Source organism: Lipophrys pholis (genome assembly GCF_963383615.2).
Source record: "Lipophrys pholis genome assembly, chromosome: 21".
NCBI lineage: Eukaryota > Metazoa > Chordata > Actinopteri > Blenniiformes > Blenniidae > Lipophrys > Lipophrys pholis.
Window position 1 is genome coordinate 5,713,872 of NC_137649.1, and position 22,428 is coordinate 5,736,299.

The 22,428-nt window shown below is 41.5% G+C and overlaps 1 protein-coding gene across 2 annotated transcripts in view; it reads left to right on the plus strand.

Moving 5' to 3' along the window:
- pex7 (peroxisomal biogenesis factor 7) overlaps positions 1-22,428 on the plus strand; it is a 54,511-nt gene that overhangs the window by 6,424 nt on the left and 25,659 nt on the right. For both annotated transcript variants that reach the window (XM_080491155.1, XM_080491154.1), the window contains exons 7-9: positions 15,119-15,225; positions 15,731-15,844; positions 18,694-18,749. In XM_080491155.1, the coding sequence (XP_080347281.1) occupies positions 15,119-15,225; positions 15,731-15,844; positions 18,694-18,749 (277 nt within the window). The remainder of the gene's footprint in view (positions 1-15,118; positions 15,226-15,730; positions 15,845-18,693; positions 18,750-22,428) is intronic.

Here is a 22,428-nt window from a genome sequence, read left to right on the forward strand (position 1 = left end):
ATCCATCAGGACAAACGCTGCGTGCTGTCCACTGCGTGTTTTCCACTGCGTGCTGTCCACTGCGTGTTTTCCACTGCGTGTTTTCCACTGCGTGCTGTCCACTGCGTGTTGTCCACTGCTCGTCAGGAGGGTTTAAACACTTTGGGTCACATGTTCAGTCTTTCCTTTTGTTTTCTGCTCAACAAGTCAAATCTAATGAGAAAATGAGCCTCGCCTGAAAGTGACTCACGTACTTTGGAAGGTACTTATTTTATTACTGATTCAATTATTCATTAACTTTATTTGTGTAGTTTTAATTTACATATTTACCTATTTACTTACTTATTTAATTATATAGTTACTTACCTATGAATTTATCAATTTACCGTCTTACGGATTTACTTATGTATTTACTTATTTGCTGATTGACTGGTTGACTTATTTACTTATTCATATACTTGTTTGGACAGTTACTGATCTACATATTTTTGTATTTACTGACTGATTTACTTATTTACTTTCTTAGTGATATACTTATTTACTTATTTCCTTACTTATTTAGTTACTGATTTACTGATAAAAAAATAAAGTATTCATTTACTTCGCGATTTCCTTATTTACTAACAAACTTACTAATTTAGTTATTTGCTTATTTATTTACTGATTTATTCATTTACCTTCTCAATCAGTGACTCGATTACTAACGTGTTGATCTATTTAATTAGTTACTTATTTACTGAGTGGGTCTATTACTTCCTGATCTAGTCGTTAGTTTGCTGGTTAGTGGGTGAGTTAATCACTTACTTCCCCACGTGTTGGTTCAGATCCGAGTAGAAATGAGTGAATACTTTTATTATTAGAATATCTGACGGTTTAACGTCTTGATGTAATTGATTTCACACGTGAGAAAGTACCACAGCAGCATCGATTTAACATGTCAGAGTGCTAAAGTACTTCACATTCTTTATTAAAGTGCATTAATGAGACACACGTTAGTGTTTCCGTCACTGCATTTAGCTGTTTTTAATTCCACGACGCCTCATCACACTTGATTGGCGCATGCAGACAGTCTCGGGCTCATGAGTCAGTCTTTAGTTGTTGTAAAGTAAAGTAAAGTCTTCCAAACTACTAATCTGTGAAGCGTAGGAAGAGCTGCTCCCGCTGAACGGTTTTATTTAAGGTGCTGCTTGTTGCAGCAGCCTGAGGGTTTCAGGTCTGGAGCTGCTCCAGGCTGACCAGAAGTGATACGACCCCAGAACAAATCTGCCTCTTAGTGTATCTGCCAATCTATCTCCAGGTCCAGGTAGTTAGGCTGAGCGCCGTTTGCCTTGTTCTATTTAGCCTCTCCAACCCATCCCCCCCCCCCCCCCCCCCCCCCCCCCCCCCCCTCTACTCCCCGGAGGCCCAGTCGGACTTTGTTTCACCTCGGCTAAAACCTCCTGCAATCTTGTCAAGTGGCAGATCAGACGTGAACAATCAGAAGTGAACTTCTGTTTGTGGAAAGTCAGAGTGAACGATAAAGTCCACAAAAGTGGGAAAAGGTCAGCTTTAGTTGAAAACGCAGGAGAACCCTGACTATAGGCGACTGTATTTGTTACCCTGTTTGGCATTGACACTGTGGTGAAAATGTGTCCAGTGCACCTGAGCTGATGACTTATTCAGCATCTAGAATAGAATTAAGTAGAAAAGAACTGTAATGATCCTTTACAGGAAATTAGTTTGTTTCAGCAGCTCAAATAACAGACGACTCTCATTAGTAACAACATAATATCACCTTTGTATAGAATAACGAACAATAGGACAAAATTCATTAAACTAAAAAAGACGAAACACCGTGGTATTTATGTACTTGTATATTTTTAAAGTCATTGCAGAGCAGAAACGATTTAAAAGAAATATATATTTTCTTACATAACAAATATGCAAGCAGTGCCAAATTCTGTGTGTGCGTGTGCGTGCGTGTGTGTGTGTGTGTGTGTGTGTGTGTGTGTGTGTGTGTGGACTGGTTTGGACTTATAAGAGTTAGATTTCAAACATCACAGTCTGTCAGGCTTTCCACGAACACACACACACTCACCTCAGTTAATTATGTGTGTTTGTGTTTGTTCCATGGTCGCTGGTAGAGTCTGGTTAAATAATTGATAGCAGCCAGAGGCAGAGGCCCAGTGTGTGTACACACACACACACACACACACACACACACTGCAGACACCATCCTGTTGCTGTCCACCTCAGTGTGAGTCGGTGTTTTTGTCCCTGGGGAAAGTTTATTTTGGCCTAACCTGAACTGTAACTCCTCCTCTACTTCCAGTCACGACTGACAACCGGCAGCAGGTTGAACCTTGTACAGAGAACTCATATGAACACGATGACATTTAAAGTTTGCATCTCATTGCATCACAGAAAGTTATATTTTCTATTGTTAGACTTTCCAACATATGCCAATGAACACATTATATACTGTTAATTAATATGTTACGGCACATATTCCATAGTTTTTAGCGGAAACACTTTACCACTATATAATTATACCGTGAAACATTTGCAACCCAAAATATGACATCAAGTTCTCATAAAAAAATTAATTCTTAATTTAAATAATAGCCTTTGGGTTTTAGAAGTTTTATAGTTGTGGTTCTTCCGTAATAGCAAACCACCTTGGTCTGTTCAAATTTCCATTGTTGCTTATTTTTTCTCTACACGCGTGTGTGGTTTCATTACAAAAGCAAACAACAGCACCCTCTAGTGGCCCGACATTATAAACATTTCCTATGTAGTCTTTTACAATCTCGTGTATCTGAATGGGTTCTCACCAACATCCTGGTGAATACACACAAGTCGGAGAGCAAACACAGTTTATGGACATGTGACGAAAGGGAATGAAGATGAATCAGGAGGACTGTTTTCTCACAACAACCCACCTTCCATCACGCGCTCTCACTCTTTCTCACACAATCTGAGGTTTTTAAAGTGCCTGTCGAGGTGACGGTGCACTCACACAGAGGAAGGCCTCTCTCTATGGGGACGGTGTTGATGGAGGGTCAGGCATCAGAGCGCCGCTGCAGGCTCGGTCCGAGCAGTAATGAGAAGACGGCCGGTGATCGATAGGAGAGGAGAGGCGAGCATCCTGTGATAACCACACGTTGTTTATTTTTCTTTTCTGAGTCAGTAAACCGTGATGAGTCGCTGCAGCACAGCTTGTTTCACTTCAGCAATGAAAATCAATTACATTGTAGATTCTACAGGTCAGAATTTAAAGTAAAAACGATCAAATGTGCAGCAGAAACGCAGAAGTCAGAAAGAGTTCAGAGTACGTGAGAAACTTCTGAAGGACTGGAGAAAAGCAGAGGAACTGTTACCGTGTAATGACGGCCAGCGCTGAGGAACCAATTCAGAGGAGGTTCTGCAGCAGCAGCTTCTGGAGCAGGATTATCACTGCACTCAGGAGCATAAATGCAATTTGTACATCAGTACAACATACCGTCGCCTTCTAAAGGCCCCTTCATACCCCTTAAGAACAAGACGAAGGTTCGGCAGTGCGGGGTCCTGCCGAACTCTTCGGGTGCCGCATGGCCGAACCTTCTGCTCTGCCGTGTGCTGCGCATGCGTGTTCCAGTTCGCTCATGACTATAAGTCATATTTTAATCATATTTAGCTCGTAACATTACAACGGTACGAGCGCCGCAGCTCGTTAAAATGTCGGAGTGCAGGCTTTTACATGATGCACCTGAACGCATCACGAACAGCTGTCAGCTCCTGCAGTTAATACCGGACCAACAACTCTCTGTTTTATTGCTGAAACACTTCAGAGAAATGTATTTCTGAAAGCACTGGAGGCCAGAAATAAACTGTGCAGTTGAAAAATTTAAACGCCGCATCACAGACGTGTGGCTGCTGCGAGGGGGCGTGGCCTGCGAGTTCGGCAGCTTCTTATCGGGAGTATGGACAGTCCTGCCGAAAAAGCTTTATTTTCGGCAGCTGGCTGACGTCACTGCCGAATTTTCTTCTTGTTCTTATGGGTTCAAAAAGGGAGGATGCAGGGGCATTTGGAGTCATGACACTTTGAACACCGCCGTTGCCGTTAATGTCCATCTCCTCGGACGAACTATTATCCACGGCTGCGGTTGGCATGCACAGTGGCAGCGTTTCAGAAAGGTTTTCCCCTTTTTTTCATGGAGACGTTTTCAAGAAGTTGCGATTTCAGTGGCTCCGAACACCATTGTCGTGTAAAAGGGACCCCCGAAATCCAACAAAGAGTTTCCGTTCTCACGGGGCCTCAGATGTGTAGAAATGATTGAAATAGATATGTCCGTGATATTATCGCTCACGGCCTCGAACAGTGATGGAGCTGGAGGGTTTTAATGGATATCTTCAAACTGCAGATAAGTGCCGGATCGTTAATGATCGGGGCCTCAGGGGTTAATTGTTGCGTCCCTTTCTAGTTTAGTCCGTCTCGTGTTCTCTGTCAGCACTTAGAAGGCTCACTGGGACACTAAAGTGGAACCGAGTTATCATTGCTGTTTCTGCTTTAACTGTTCCTGCCATGATGAATGTATGAAAACACGATATGTGCAGAGTGGCATCATCTCCATGTCTCTTTGTGAACATTTAGAAGCCAGTTACTTGGAAACATAACGGTATGAGTGGACGGTGAAAATCTTTGTGGTTGAGTCTTAAATTAATTTATTTTTATTATTTATGGCTTTTGTTGTGGGTTTTGTATTTGTGTTCTAACGTCTGTGTATTTGGTAGTGTGACGTCTGTATTTTTGTTCTGCCTTTTGTATTTGTGCTGTGATTATTTCAATTTCTGTTGTGGCTTTAGTGTGTTCATTTTGTAGGTTTTGTGTTTATGTTGTGGCTTTAGTGTGTTCATTTTGTAGGTTTTGTGTTTATGTTGTGGCTTTAGTGTGTTCATTTTGTAGGTTTTGTGTTTATGTTGTGGCTTTAGTGTGTTCATTTTGTGTGTTTATGTTGTGGCTTTCAAATTCCTGTTTTACCGTTTGCATTTCTGTTGTGGCATGTGTATTTGTGTTGTGACTTTTTTTATTGCGTTGTGGCTTTTGTGTATTCATTTAATGACTTTTGTGTTGTGCTTTGACTTTTTGGGGGATTTTATTGTGGCTTTGTGTATTTATGTTGTGGTTTTTGTGTGTTTTTTGTTTATGTATTTGTGTATTTTTTGTTGTGGCTTTTACTTTCAGTTTGTGGCTTTTTGTATTTGTGTTGTGCCTTTTGTACTTTTTTGTTTTGGGCTTTTTTGTATTCCCATTATTTCCTTTGATTTTGTGTTGGGCTGTTTGTATTTGTGCAGTTTTTGTTTTTGTGATGCTACTTTTGTCTATTTCTGTTGTGGCTTTTGCATTCGTGACGTTGCTCTTGTATTTGTCTTGTTGTCAAATTGTTGTATTTAGCATTTTCATTTTGTCATTTACACTGTTGTTGTCCCTTCCACACTCTTCTTGCATCGACATGACCCCTCTGGGCCACCATACTTGAGGGCTCAACACAACAGTCGCCCTTCATCCTGACTCAAACTGTCTTTGCACAACTCCACGAACACAACACACAGGCTGAAATGTCGCCGTTTAACAGCGGTGAAGAGGCTCCGGTTCACATTGGAGATGGCGATTAAACAGTTCCATTTGTAGGAAGCAATCAGAGTCCAGCGGGCCTGCTGTGTGAGGTGATGGAACAAGATGGTGCCCACTTTGAACCAATGGCTGAGACTAATCTGAATCTGCTGCACGAACACCGAGCATTGCAGGTTCTTTGAGGCTGTGGTGAAAATACATAATATAAATGAAATTGCTTCCATTGTTTTGAATTTCTACATTATCAAGGACGCTAAAATACTTTCTTTAAGACGGAGGCTGTGTTTACAGTGTTTTGTAGTGAAAACGGAAAGCTTGCGTTGTGTTTTGGTTGTTCGTTTTACATGACAAAGGGACCCGGTATGCGCTGAAAACGCAAGTTTTTGAATACGTGGACCTTTTGGAAAACACTCTGCATGGAAACGGGGGACAACATAACTTTTTGAAAATACTCAGACTCTATCTCTGTGTAGACGGCAGAAACTCTGCGACTGTGCGTGTGCACCACAGTCGTAGTAAATAGTTCTTCTGCGCATGTGTGAGTCGGTGGACAATAACAAAAATGGAGTGCCGTGTCTCCCAGTTGACTTGGTGATTTTTATATTTGCCGGTCACCAGCAATAACAATCCAACTTAGTCGTCTGTCCATACGAATGTGTGTGTACTCCCATTGTTAATGTTTATAGCGTATATATCTCTGCATGCGTGCGGGTGATTTCGTCACAAAAACAAGCAACAGCACCCACTAGTGACCCTGTGTGAAAACTACACTTTTTTTTTTAGTGTTTTTGCCATTTTCGTGTAAACGGATATCATTGTTTTGAAAACTTTGCAGTGCTAAACGGAAACTTTCTTCAAAAAAAAGATGCATTTTCACTTGAAACTTTTCCATGTGAGCCAAAGTTTCTGGGTTCTTTTCGCAAATGTGGTGGTCGGATGGAACCGAGAGCAATAAGATTGACTTTTTACAACAAATGAATGAATGAATTTTGGGCATCCTGGTTCCATCCTGAGATAAACTGTTTGCCAACCACTGATCGGAGGATTCGTCTGGGAAATTGCCGTTTCATTGGTTCATCATGAAATTGCTTCTATTCAAAGCTTTTCTTTATTGGCATAATGAAAAGTTAGTACAAGTGTGGCTGAAATTTGGCAGAAAATGGTCTCATGAGATTAAAAACAAAAAAAAAACCCACCTCATGATTAGTTTTCGGTTCTCCAGTGACCACAGAAAAAGTTTCCCATTTATACACGAAGGAAAAAACAACAACAGTGCAACATGAAAAAAAAAAAGCACAGAAAGTCCTGAATGTGATTTGAAGCTTCTTTAGGTTCAAACACCAATTACTTTTATGCACTCGTGATTCCTGAGAGTTTGAAGGAGGTTTTCCATCAAAGCTAAGTAAAATGGCTTTCGAAGTCGGGGAAACACTTAATCACAGAACAGCAGATCCGCTTCTCTCGCCTGCAGTACATTCATACAGTAGAGGAGCATCCCAAAAAACTAATGAGTCTCATTGAAAAGTCAGTAGTTTTTTTTTTGGTTTATGTCGTCAGTCATATATTCTACTCAAAAATAAGAATTCACTGGGATATCTACACATTCAATACACATATTGCAAAAGACTGAAATACAATAATTTGGAATTTTAAAGTGCTAAGAATGAAATAAAACTAATTTATTTGGAATAGCTCACCAAAATTGTGCGATTAACTGAAAATTCAGATTTGAATTTGGTTGTTTGAAAAACAAATCTCAAACCACAAACACTTATTTAACACGAATTGTTATCGCAATATTTGACAATATTATCCTGTGTTAATCGCATATTAAAGTTAAGAGTTTGAGTTTGTGGCTTCATAACATCTGGATCCAGCTTCAATGCAGTCTGAGCTTCCAAATTGAGGAATTTCATCAAATTTAAAGCAACAGGAACAGTGATATAGAAGATCAAGACAAACAGAGCCGTAAACACGAGCTTGTGGATGACTGGAAAGTGGATTTGTAGCAAGTAGAAGTCACTGTCTCACACTCGTCTCACACTGACGCTGGAGGTGGGAATCTCACATGGCGCTGAGCCAAACGGGGGGGCAAGCGAGCAGCGACGAGGATGAGAAACATGAGAGGACGCGAGGAAGAGAAGCAGCGAGGAGCGTGGGAAACCCTGATAAGCTTATCAGAATGAAACGCCATCTGCCCTCCTGCTTTTTTTTTTTTCTTTTCCCCTCTCCTTCCTATCTCCGGCTTTCTCACTCTCCCCGTGCTTCAAAGTCACAAGTGGCAGTCGCCTCTCGTGCTCACTGCTAAATGCCACCAGAGGGGAGGCTTCCGTGTGGAGATAAGCCGGCAGTTTTCCACACGAGCTTGTGCCGTTTTCGCATCTGATCGTCGTTCATCCATCCATCTAGCTTTTAAGACCCACCGGGACTCCAACGTCACTTTTGAACTGCCCTGAGACAACGAAGCGACTTTTGTGTGGTGGCGTTTTCTAATAGGAAGTAACCGAGGGCCTCCGGGGAAGCGATGGTGACATTTTCCTCTCAAACCTCACACGTGTGTTTGACGCTTTTAACAGAAATGAGGAGAGAGAAAATGCTGAAATGAGACATTTTCCAGAGTAGAAAACAGCCAGAGGTTTGCTGGGAATATGTGTCTTGATTTTACCTGAAGAAAGTCCAAGATAAATGGTCTCATCAACAAGGGTCTCCACTTTATTGAAGACAAAGGCTTCAGAAAGTCAACGGAACCTGTTGGGTCTGAATACACTGCTGAATTTGTACTGTTTTATTAGTATTTTCCTTTTTTTTTTTTTTTACACTAGTTGACTCGTCCTATTTTGAAATTTGTTGAATATTTGTATTTGTGAGCCCGTTGCTGGATATTGTCACCTTCTATCTCTTCTTTATCTTCCTCTATTCATTAAACCAGAGGTGTCAAACAAATGTTAGTTCGGGGGCTCCATACAGTCTAATTTCATCTTGAGTGTGCCGGACTGGTAAAGTAGTATCATACTAACCTTTCATTTTAAACGTTAAAGATTTGCTTAGTTGTGACACAGAGTATACGTGATGGAAATGTCTATACCCCCCCCCCCCCCCCCCCCCCCCAAAAAAAAACTCCCCCCCAACAAATACTACCTGAAAACGACTACAATCTCAATATGAAGCCAATTTTAAAGAAACCTTCTGTTGTAAAATACAGTGAAAAGTCCAGGAAACGGACTTTGAGGCTAGTGTGAGTTTGTTTTCATGGCAGCATCACCGACATCTCAGCTCGGGTCTCAGTCTTGTGTTGTGTCCGCGACCATTAAGAAATGTGTCATGAAATCAGTTTTCTTTTGAAACCTCTGCTTGGTGGTTTTGCCGGTTATTGGCGCCTCTTTGCGGGCCGGTTTTGGCCCACGGGCCTTATGTTCGACTCCCCTGCTTTAAACCATTCAGAGAATTTAGCGTGAGCAGCTGCGTTGAAAACTAATCTCAGAATAGAAGAAGCCGGGCGTCTTTGGTCTGCGTGTAATTTGTGTTTCACGACGCGGCGGCTCTGCCAGCTCGGCCTTGACGCGGGACGCTGATCCAGCCGTGTGTTTGCAGGCCTGCGATACTGCACCAGTGGCCGTGGTGTTACCGATAAGCCCCGGAGGTGGCTGATCTCGGCTCCGCCACCAGCCAGTAACAACAATCATGTAAATCTTTGTGTATGCAGCTCTCTGGCTTTCATAATTGTTTTTTTTTTTTCCACCCCGAGGGATTTTTCCGCTGCAGTCACCCACTCGCTTGCTGTGATCACATCCAGCTCAGCATGGGCAACGTATAGAAACCACATGAATGTATTCTTTTAATGCAAAATATTGGCGTATCAGGAGAAAAATGCATTCCTCCCACAAGGGTAAGATTAGTTGCAAGAGGTGCCATCAGCAGCAGGGACTAATGTGACCCTGCACTGTGAATGAGGAGGCCTGTTTTCTATCTGAGGCAACTCGCTCAGGATCCATGTTCAACAGCTGCTGGAATATCTGCCATTTTTTGAAGGGGGTGGAAGTCAGAAGTATTTATTGATGACTACTGAAAGCAGTTTCTTTTTTACCCCTCCCCCTTATCTGCTCAACGATTGTTTGGTCCATTTTCACTTTAGTCACTTTGATTACATTCTACTTTTCCCAGCGAAAACAAACGAACCAGAATTAATTTGGTTCGTCCCATAAAGTGTAGAATCAACTCCACTGACTGAGACACCGTGTGCACGGCAACGTTTCCTGTGAAGATCCATCGTTTTTGCATTTTCGTTTACACGGCAGTGTTTTGAAAACTATGAGAAACGCTGCAGTTTTCATGTTGGGCCACTAGTGGGTGCTGTTGATTGTTTTTGTGATGAAACTACACACCCAGAGAACAATACACTATAAATGTTAACGCATTCATACGGACGATGAAGTTGGATTGAAGGGGGACTCTCAACTATAAAACTACCAAGTCCACTGGGAGTCACGACACTCTGGAGTGTTGTTATTGTCCATCGACTGTCACACATGTGCAGAAGAAATATTTACTACGGTCATGGTGCAGATGCGAAGGGGCAGCGTTTCTACCATCTACATGGAGGCGGAGCCCGAGTGTTTTTGGAAAGTTTCACTTTCCCCACAATCTACAAAGACGGCGTTAGGGCGTTTTCGAAAAGTTCCTCCGGGGAAGACATTTTTTCAAAATGTTTCAGTGGCTCTGAGCAACGTTGTCATCTAAACGGACACCCAAAGTTTTAGGTTTTTACTTTGAAAACGTTTTGTAAATGGGGCCTGAATATGCCAGCAATGTGTGCACACAACTAAATACTTTCTTTGTATACTGAAATATACTTTATATGAACCTGGTTTCACGTTTTGGCTGAATATGAGCCATTTCTTTATGGGTGCAGATGTTTTTAGGTGGCACTTGAATAATTTTTTGGATCAGCACTGAAGGTAGTTTTGCCAAAAACATCTCCAAAATGATGTGTTTTTAACTTAAGAACAATTATTTGTTCCTCCTCACAATGGTTCAGTCCATTTTCCTGCATGTAGATCAGTAGAAGTGCGTCACACTGGCAGTAACAAAGCTCCGGATGGCTATTTTACATGTTCTTATTTTCATTTCAGAAACATTTGACCTCAATTTGTTTCATGTCATGATTACAAGAGGGGGATTTGCACAACTAAATACTTAATTCTTAAAACTTTTTTTGACTTGTTTAGGGGCGCAAAAGTTTTTAGCTGGAGCTCTTTAATGCACTTTCGCCTGCAGCTACATCACTGCTGGTCTTGCTGGCAGAGCGGCAAAGTAGACGATGATTGTATCACTCGATTAGTCAGCACTGATCAATATGAGACGATCGGCGGAGTGTTTTCTTCACAGAGCCTGCCAGACTCCGGCAGTACAACATCAATATTTGCTTACCATCAGAAATGTTTGGACTTTTTTTTTTTCGGGAGGAAGTCTATCTGAGCGAATGGCATTGTTGTTGTTGATGATTTGTTTTCTTCATTCAGGTTTATTACTTTCTAAATCAGCCCTTTTTTTTGCCACTGATCAATTTGTTCCATCAACAGCCTTGAAGGCTCCAGTACACGAGTGCATCTACAGTACATAGGAGAGGGCATATTATCCACACACTTCCCTATGCGTACTGTAGACTGATATGATACGGACCTGATACCCGCTACCAGTATCGGTATCAGTATCGGCGCATCCCTAGGATTTTATATCGTGAAATACATCGTTATATAAACTATATTGTTATGTCAAGTGTAGGGTGGTGGAAGAATGTAGTCAACATCAAATGACAATGGTTGACAGGCAGGTTACACTCTTTACGGGGCACCAGTTCATCAGAGGGCAACTACAGGTGAGAGTCGCATGTATCGCAAAAAGCCTGGAGTTGAACCAGTGAGGCAAAACAAAGATTTTTTGACTAATTCATTGTGTGTGTGTGTGTGTGTGTGTGTGTGTGTGTGTGTGTGTGTGTGTGTGTGTGTGTGTGTGTGTGTGTGTGTGTGTGTGTGTGTGTGTGTGTGTGTGTGTGTGTGTGTGTGTGTGTGTGTGTGTGTGTGTGTGTGTGTGTGTGTGTGTGTGTGTGTGTGTGTTGTTGCTCAATGGCAGAATTTTAAATTTGTCACAGATCACTTGCAAGCTTAAATGCTGGCAGGAGCTGAAGCTGCTGATACAGCAGAGATACCAGGTGTAATAGAGCGAGACCCTTTTACAGAAGTCAGCCACTAATGCACTGCAGAACACACACGCACACACACACACACACACACACACACACACACACACACACACACACACACACACGCACTTTGCTGCTGCTGCAAGAAAGAAGCTGCTCTGCCGCTGTAAACGGCGACACGCGTCTGGCATGTTTCCAGCTGCGTGATGCCGGAGGAGGTTCCTCACACGTCTGAGGTTGTGTAAATGAGGAACGAGGACGGGGGAGGGGGGAGGGGGCAGGCCGGACGGGTTAAAACAGTTTTGAAGGAATCGATGAGGAGCGCGGGAGGAGGTTGGGGTCTGCGGGAGGCTGCGAGGGAGGGCTTCCATCCATCGCTGGGATTAAAGAGGAGGTGCAGGGCGAGGGGAGGATGGAAAACATGGTGAATGAGAGAGACGAGAGGGGAGGAAGTACAAGAAGTGGGGGGGATTAATCTGCTGGTCAGCTGGGAAAGAGAAGCCCCCTCAATGTTACTCTTTTAATCTCTTCCCTGCAACAACCAGTCGGAGGCTGATTATTCAAATTTGTGCAGACGACAAGTTCACACCCCCCCCCCCCCCCCCCCCAAAAAAAATTTTTTTTGGGCCAGTTTCCAGCCTCATGTTGGGGCTTCAGGTGGCACTTTATTTTTCTGTTCAACCAATTCACATAATCCTATTAAGCACATTTATTTAGGTTTGCAGCTTCCAGATGGGAGCCCCAGCGGTTTATTTTGATCTGTCCTACTCGTTCTTGGTCTGGTCACACAAACAGCATAATAAAATTTAAATAAACCTCCGAGCTTTGCAGAAACAAAATGCTGCAAATGCAACTTCTGCTTCCCGACGGAAAAGCAACAACAGCAAAAAAAAATAAAAAATCCCGACAGCAGGCCTGAGATCAATCCTGTGTTAGTGAGGAGGGAGGAAAGGGAAACTCAACATGGAGTTGTGCTGAGAACAATTTATCGATGTGTCAAAAATAGAAATTTTTCACCTCTTCGTGTTTTTTAAAATATTAGGGTACTGTTTACACAGCAAGCTCAAATGAAAATAGAAAACTTCCACTGCACTCTATAGCAGAACACTACTGTTACGGACATCGCCTCCGAGATCACACTTTGTCCAGAATTGGACTTTTTTTTTTTTTGTTTTTTTTTTACTTTTAAGTCCATTTGCTGGATATCCTCTACTGCCTCGGAATTGTGACATTTCCAGCCTAAACTTTGTCTGTGGGGAAAAGAACACAGTGGCCAGAGAGAAAAGGGCATATAATGAAAATGGTGGTGATGTGGAGATAGAACCTGTTTTCAGGTTATTTCTGCTGGACATTGCACTCAAGTGATTTCTATTGGCCAAATGACCTCATGTACACTAATTACAATCTCCGAATTTGCTGTTCGGAAACCATGAAAGCTCTTTCTGGTATCTCTGCAGTCAAGCTTTTTGATTGGGAGTCAGCTGGTGACGCTGCACTCAGAGGTCCCTCTGCAGTGCCCTCGATTTCCACTGAAGTTTCTTTATGACTCTGATATGGAAAAAAATTTGCATAAGAGCTGCTGTGCTCTCGGTTCATGCGAGGCATGCAGGGACCCTCAGCGTCCTGCGGAGTTGGAGAAACTCGCTGGCTGTGAAGTGAATGAGGAGGAGGAGGAGGAGGAGGAGGAGGAAGAGGGAGGAGTGTGAAGGTTCGGCCCGACGAGTGTCGCAGTGTGTTGGCAGAACCTCAATCCTCTGCCCAGAAACACACTCCACACGCATATATTTCTCCCTCCAACACTTAGGAAATGACTGTTGACGCCAAACCTGAGCTCATCTGCAAAATGCCGGCGTTTGGCGGAACTCCCTTTCTCCTGTACAGTACTGTCAGCATCGAGAGCATTATATACAGTCGGAACTTTAAGGATGTTGTAGCATTCTTCTGCGTGTTGAATTCCAAGTGAAAATGCAGAATTTTTTAGGTTTTTGTTTTCAGAAAAGTTTAACTTTTGCAGGGCAATGTTTTAAAAGATGATGCGCATGCACAGTAGTGTTACGTGTTTTGGCTTGTTTCCACGGAGACGAAGTAGGATAGTTTTCAAAAAGTTCCACCTTGTGAACTGTTTTCAAAAAGTTGTATTTTTAGTGGCTCAGTGTCGTGTGAACGGACGCCCAAAACAGAATGAAAGTTTTCTGTTTTCACATGAAAACGTCAGTCGAAATGCAACCGCAAATATAGATTTTGTTAAAAAATTGTGACGTGGCATCACATATTTATTTATTTTTATTTACATATAATACATTTTGAATGGTTACATTATTATCTATGGAAAAGATTTGTTCATATTTTCTCAATTAAAAAAAGGGTTAATGAACATTTCAAATCAAAATGGCAACAAAACTACATGGATCGAGTTTCTTTCAGCATTCACATTGGTGGTTCCCTACAAAAAATCAAATTTTGTTCCACCCAAACAGGTACTTGCTGCTTTACCTGAGCCTCTAAAACAAGATCAAACCCCCTCAAAACATTACTCTCCTTCCTTTCTCCATTTGTCCTCAAGTTCTCACAACATCGTGAGACAAACTCTGATGCTTTTATGAAAAGTCAGAAGATGTGACTTTATTAAGAGACACCACCACCAAGCAGCCACCTTCCCCTCAATTAACCTCCTTTCTTCTCTCTGACTCTCCTTTTGCCTTCACCTATGATTCCTCCTCTATAGATTTTTTCAGCCATTTCTCTCCTCTTCCCTTTCGCTCTTTCTCTCTTGTGCTTCCTCACTTCATCATCATCAGTCCAAATCATTTCCATCCGTCTCTTTAGCCACCCCGGAAACGGCACAACATAAGATTCAGTTTGTAACCAACATTTAGAAAACAATGTATGAAGAAACTTCGCCATCTTTAACTGTAATGCACATTTTGGTACTTCATGAAACAAGGTACTAAAGTGTAACTAGCTGCCAATACAAGTTTCTCATATGAGTACTTATTAAATGTCATTAAGCTTAAATTTTACTCCAAATGCAAACAATATACGAAGGCTATGCGTTGCCGCCAACCACCTCCGCACAGCCTCTGCCTCTTTCACTCTGTTGATTTCACTGCCGGTTGTAATTTATACCACAGTGTTGCTCGACACTCCTGCTCTAAGTACTGCGTGTTGTTGGAAAAAGTGTGATGTCCCAGGTTCGATCCGACACACGATGGACCCGGACGGGATCAATAGTGGAAGAAGGAACCTCTGCGGGTCGATGCTCTGTTAATCAAACAACCTGGAACGGGCTGTTAAAGTGCCAGACAGCAGGGCATGCTGGGTAAACACGTCTGTCTCACTGCTCCCAGGTGACGGGACGCTCAGGGTCTGGGACGTGAAGGCCGCAGCGTGTCGGCTGGCCATCCCGGCGCACAAGACGGAGATCCTCAGCTGTGATTGGTGCAAATATGACAAGGTACCACACATGTATCCAGGTTGTTTCTGTGTGTGTTTTTAGTTTTTTGGTTTTAAAATTGTCGAAAATTGTTCTGATAGCTTGAATGTGTGTTATGTCTTTAGAGTCAGGGGGTCATTTTGTTATTTTTAACTACTTTTGCTTTTACCTCTATATTTCAACATTAATGACTGTTTAACTTGAATGATTCGTGTCTTTTTTATTCCCTTATTTACTCATTTTGGCATACTGGATGCACATACCGGACTTAAAACAAAAAGATATAATACAAAATCCAAGTGGAAAAAGTTTGATTATTTTATATTGCGAGCCACAAACATGTAATGAAATGTTTTTACATAAAAATACAGGAAACTCCAAGGCGTTTTCGTTCAAAACCACTTGGCACAATACCATTCTGCCACAACAATTTGCTTTGTTACAACAGCCACCACAGCAAAGTTTTTCTTACAGATTAGATTCTCTTCTAAATTCAAAACAAAAATAAGCAACTTGTCGTCCGCAGAATATCGTGGCCACGGGTTCTGTGGACTGCAGCGTCTGTGTGTGGGACCTGAGGAACGTCCGGCAGCCCGTCAATCGACTGCTGGGACACACTTACGCCATCCGCCGAGTCAAGGTGCGTACACACACGCATTTCATTATTCACCATGGAAAATAGATTGTGAGCATCAGATTTTTACAGCATCAATTCCATATTATTCATATCATAGCACATTTACATACTAAAGCATGTAATGAGGTACACAGACAAAATGCAACAATTTCTCATAAGTCAGCATTGGTAGTAGTAGAAAGGGAAAACTTGTCACTCATGAACAAAGTTGATGGATATCTTCTTCAGTCATCTGGTCCCATATTGCCTCTAAGGCCCCGTTTATGCAACGTTTTCCACGGAAAACGCAACTTTTTGAATATGCTCCGAAACCGTTTCCTTGGAAACACGGGAAAACTGAGCTTTTCTGAAATGCTGCTGCTGAGCATGGACGCCACGGCCATAGTAAATAGTTCTTCTGCACATGCTCAGTAGATGGACAGTAATAACAATGTTTTCCTCCAGAGTGTCATGACTCCCAGTCAATGTTCTCCTGAGACTTGGTAAAAAAACTATATACTGTTCCTTTTTCGAACAATGTGCAGTGTTTTGCTATGTATTGGCTCAATGTTTATTTTCATTTTTTTGCCTTTTCTTTCTTTTGTATGTACAAATAAGTGCATATTTTTTTATACATGTTCTAAATAAAATTCATTCATTCAGAGTCACCGTAATAATATTCCAACTTGGGATCGTTTGTTCATATGAATGTTCGTGTACTCCTTTTGTTAATGTCCATAGCGTATTGTTCTCTGTTTTCATAATGAAACCACACACACACACGAGCACAGACATTACCCACTAGTGGCCCAGCATAATTACATCTTTCTTTTCTGAAAAGAAAACACAAAATCAATGTGTTTTCACATATAATCTTGGCCTAAGAAAGACTGCAAGCCTCCTGCCTGATCTTGAATTTGCCAAAACATGACACGCAAAAAACACCCGCTTTCACAAAGCTTCAAAAATATTCCAGAGAAAGTGTCATTTCCAGCTTTTCTTTGACCGCAGGGTCCCCCTTGTGATTACTGATATTTGCCCCAAGTGGGCTTTCAGAGTGAGAACTATCAAAGACAGAAGAGCAGAGATAAACTCCTACAATCTGTCCTAACACAACGGTGTGAGACCAGACAGCATCAAAAGCCCTGCGTAAATGGACCTAATGATACCACGCACGCACGCACGCACGCACGCACGCACGCACGCACGCACGCACGCACGCACACAACGGACAGATGCAGAGGAGTCCCCAAATCCAGCCGCGTTACACAGATTAGTCACCACACACGTCACTTCACGCACACAGGGACGTCATTGAACAGGCACTCGAGCAAACAGAGTCCTTCCTCACTCACACACGCACACGTACTGTAAAAATCTTCATCACTCGCTATCCTAATGTTTATAACATTTAGATTAGATATTCAATTTTCTAATGAAATTAAGGTCCGAATACATGAAAATACTGTAGAAATATTTAAAACGATTTGCACATGTGTTAGATATTTGATTTACTTGTTAGTGTATGGTCAAAATACATCAAACCTAAAACCTTAAATATGTTTTGACTTCCTCAAATTTGTGTCATAGAATGGATTATCTGAATTTAAGGTGAAAATACATTGAGATACCTTGAAATATCTAAAACAGCTCCAGTGTGTGTTATAGATCACGCTTCACCCGATTCCAACCCTCAGCTGAGGTTGTGTCCTCACAATAAACTGGTCCGTGTCCTCGAAAGGGGGGTAATACACCTACGCACGACCACGCAGAGTAAGGCGGCCCTGATTTCAGCTCGCCGTCTCAATCTGGGTTTTTCCAGGACAGGTGTCACCGATCGATCCCGACGAGCCGCCCTACAAACTGCTGGTCAGCGTTTGCAAACGCGCCTCATCGACTGATTAGACTGAGCAGAAACCAGCGAGGGGGGAGGGGATAAAAAAACAAAAAAAAACAGGCTGAGACACTCGCCGTCCGGCTGTCAGATGAACTTTACAACCGTTTTTCAAAGCAAAAACAAAAAAGTTTGATTATGAATCGATATTAGGAGTAGACTCTGCGCTCCTGTTTGGGTCGTATCATCACAGCTGCTCAAGTCTTGCAAATTGAAGTGGCGACAGAAAAAGCTGCTTTCAAGAGAAAATGTGTTGGATTCTGTTTTGTAAGAAAAGGTGAAGCTGTCGGAAGCGGTGAAGAGGGACAAATGAATAAATAAATAGATTTCTTTTTTAGAGTTCTCTGCAGACGGTGGCTGCAGCATCTGTGCTGACTCTTTTCAAACGGCCTGCATTGGTCCTTCCACTTTGAATTATGGGAAATCCGCCTGAGGACGTCTTTCACCAGGCACTTCAAGCAGGAGACTTTTAATGAAAAGCTCAAACTGGGCAGATGAAAAGGTTTTATTGTGGTGTTTCCAGGATTAAAACAGAAATGCAGGTTTTTGAATAAAAGAAGAGATGATGTCCTCTTATTTTATTTTATTTTTTGTTAAATTTGTGTGAAAGCAGATGCTTTCCATGATTTCTAATGGTAATTAGCTTCACCAGAGGACATGGAATTCCTCCCATTTCCCTCCATAAACTTGCCCCCTCCTCCTCTGAATGTGGCCCAAAATGTCCAGTCTTTTGTTTTCTCTATTTCCTAGCACATCAACTGTGTCACACATTTTAATTTCATAACGTGTTCATATTACATCATTGGGTTGTGCTTATTTGATCGAATGAAATCGATGCAATAAGTTAGAACTCAAAGAAGAAATTCAACCAGTTCACGTCACACATTGAATTGAAACCTCACCAAATAGAAAACATGATCTCTCTCTCTCTCTTTTTTTTTTTTCTATTTGTAATTTTTCTTTCATTCTTTCCTTCCAGTTTTCTCCGTTCAGTCAGACCGTGTTGGCGTCCTGCTCGTACGACTTCAGCGTCAGGTAAGATCAGCTCGCGTTTTTCAACCTTTGCTAACCGAATTTGTGTTTTTGTACGCGTGTATTTGTGTATTTGTATGACACTACCGTTAGCCGTCTGCTAGCCCAGCGCTGACTCCGCTCCCCGCCCCCTTCTCCACTCTCAGCCAATCACATGCCAGCTCACTCAAGTCGCACCAAAAGAATAGGAACCAATACAACGTCATTAATATTGCAACATGAAGGAATTCAAGCGAACATGACAAATGATGGAAGGAGTGGTGTGGTAGAGCAAATAACCTTGTAATGCATTGGTTTCCATGGTGATAAATATGGCGTTGGTGAAGGTAAGCGTTCTACCGAGTGTCCGTTCTAGTGTCACATGTTTCTTTCTGCTGTTTGGCTAACAGCTGAAACTCATTTCAACAAGAAGAGATTTTACTTTTGAGGTTTTTGCTCCCAAACTTGGGAGTGATTTTCCAAAAAGAGCTGAGGACAGCTGAAGACGACCCACACTGCCTTTTTATCTCATTTTGCTTGCCTGTGTTTTTTTTCTGGTGCTTGCCTGTGGCAGGTTGCAAAGATTACTATTCCTGGGACAGGGTTTAATTTCCTTATTATTGTTCTTGGCAGTTTTTTCGGGCGTGTAACTCGTCCCGCACCGTTTCTTTGGGAATAGTATGCCGTGACTTTTGTTAACGATTCGGCTCGCTGTTTCCGAATAAATCGTGAAAAACTGCGAAAAAGCGGATGGAAATTGAGTGAAACGGTCACTTTTCAATGCCAGGTGGCGTGGCCATACTTTCAGTTTGAGATTTCATTAGACTTTTAAAACGTTGTGACTCTTGTCCTCTATACAGATGTGTGTCTTCATCCTATCTCCAGACCACTTGTTAACTGTGAGCCTTTAAGTTTGATAACGTTTTCAGATGTTTTTGAAATTAAAATTGGAAGTCAATGGGTAGAGCGAGAGTGGGAGAAGGTGTGGAGTTACAAAAGAAACCCTTCTCTCTCTTGTCGCTATGGCCACATTTGTCCCTTAACCTTATCATATTATACATCAAAATGTAGCCCTGACGCCCTAATTGGACACCAGTTTTTGGTCAGTGGGGTAGAAAAGTAGGCTTGTATAATGAATGCATTTTGAGTCAGCAGCAGGGGACGTTGCAGTTACCCTCCTCAACAGTAGGTGGCAGTAAATATCGGCAGCAGAGACACTGGTCTTTGCTGCAGAAGAAGCCGCATGTTAACATGCTAACGTGTGCTATAACGTATACAGGAAGCCAGCACCGTGATACAGGCATGCAAAACTTCCTCCGGAATTTTCTAGTTCTGTAGTATTTTTTGTTTTAACTAACCAACCAACCTTCATTTTAAGACCACTTTTCATACAGTACAATGCAGCACAAAGTGCTTTATATGTTAAAAACAGAGGATCTGCCTTCACCCACCCACATACTGTACAGTTCTGTCCACCCCCCACACATGTTTCACAGAAAAACACTTAATTAAACACAAAATACAATGAAATGTTACAAACACCTTGACCTCTATCATTTTTAGGTTTTTACAAACTCATCCTCAAAGTTCCAGCTTTCAGGTCTCAGTGTTGTGTTATCGCCACTACTCTGACTGAAAGACTGTAATCCACAGTAAACAAACTGAAGTTACCTTTATTGGAAATTTCTAGTGTCTTTTCTGTAAGTTTTATGGCTGGTACACAGTCATTCCCTCAGCAGGTCTCAACTTATCTCCCATTATAAACTCTTAGAAACCAGCACAAGTGAATTATGAGCACTTCTTTTAAACATTTGAAATATCCAAGTAATGAAGCTATGTGATTTGTAATCACAAAATACAGTACAGATGATATTTACACATAAATTGTAATTTTCCTGAGCTAAACTGATTAAATAAAAGTCTGAAATGTAGTTTGGAGTCATCAATTCCTAAGTGCCGGGTTGTGTAAAAAGATCCACATTAAAATCACTGAGCTGTTCTGGAAATACGCCTCCTCTCCCTTCATACACAACTAAATCTGAAGTTTGGTGTCGGAGTGCAACTTTTCGGGAGGGTGAAACACCGGAGCGTCGGACGTGCTGCTTCTTTTAATTTCAATTACCAACCAAAGTGGACGGATGGTGTCATCCTCTGGGAGGTAATGAGCTCGGACACTGAGCGATAACGTGTGATAACTGGTGTGTAACATTGAGGGTGGGGGTGTGTGTCGGGGGGGCTGTTCCTTTATTGAGCTGCGGAGGCTGAGTTAATAAAACGTGTAATTTCAAGCTCGACTGCCTCAGTGTTTCTTGTGAGGATATGCTGCCCCTCTGTCTTTTTTCTCCCGCTCTCTGCTGGTTTTTACGAGTTTCCGCAGCCTGCAATTTAACATTAACTCCGTTAAACTGCTGATAGATTCAGGCTTCAACATGTCGGTCGGTTGGTCGGTCGGTAATGCGGCTTCAGATGAATGATAAGCAGATTCATAATGATGGAAGCTCAAAGTATCTGTGTTCATGAATCCATTAATCTTTCTTTACACAACATTTTCAAAGAAAAACGCTCCCAAAATGGAACTATTCGAAAATGCTCCATCTCCGTGGAAATCTCAGGGAAAAATGCCACTTTTCTGAAACGCTGCTACTCTGTTTCCATGGAAACGGGTGAAAGCAATTTTGTGAAATCGCTCTCAATCTGTATCTATGGAAACCGGAAAAATGCAACCCGTCTAAAATGCTTCGAGTCTGTATCTAGGAAACGGACAAGTTTAACTTTTCTGAAACGCTGCTACTGCGCCTGCACGCCACGGCCGTAGTGAATAGTTCCTCTGCACATGGGCAATTACAATCCCCCACAATAACAAGCCAACTTCCAGGTCTGTCTATATAGAAATGTCTGCGTACTCACCATCTCTGTGCGCATGTGTGTGTGGTTTCGTTGCAAAAACAACCAACAGCACCCAGTTGTGGCCCAACATGAAAACTACATCGTTTTCAGCATTTCTGCCGTTTCCCTGTAAATGGGAAATTTTTCTGAAACAAAAATACAAAAAAACGATGAATAAATATCGCATAAATGGGGCCTTAATGAGTCAACAGAAAGTTTATCAATACATGGTTTGACATACGATTACTCATTTTAAGGGCAAAAAAAATATCATTTTAGTTCTATGATGAAGGATATCTAAATTTTTGTAGTTTGTCTGATGAAACATTGACATTTTCAAGGTTCTAAGTCTATTTAATTCAAATCATCATAATGTTTCTTTTTGTATTATTTTCCTGTTTTAAATCTAACTTAATTTAATTTCATTAGCTTTTATATGAAGGATATGCTCGGTAAAATTTTAATGTTTAATAAATGTTTTTTCCTTTTATTTAGTATAGGAATTAAATTTTCAATCACAAAAATATAATTCCTATTCTAAAGAAATTTATTTTTGCAAAATAAGAGTTTTGTATAATTACTCTGATCCTGTCATTTCCATTATTTCACAATATTGTGTATTGCTGTCATTCATAATAGGACCGTTTGTCTTTTCGTATTTAATCATTTAATTTTATTGTATTTTAAAGTATTCATATTAATTTTGGTCAAAAATCTCCCTTAATATGATCCAGTAATTGTATTGTATTTTATGTATGTTTTTAATATTATTGATCCATAATAGATGTGCAGCTGTAAGTAAAAGTAAAATTCTCTG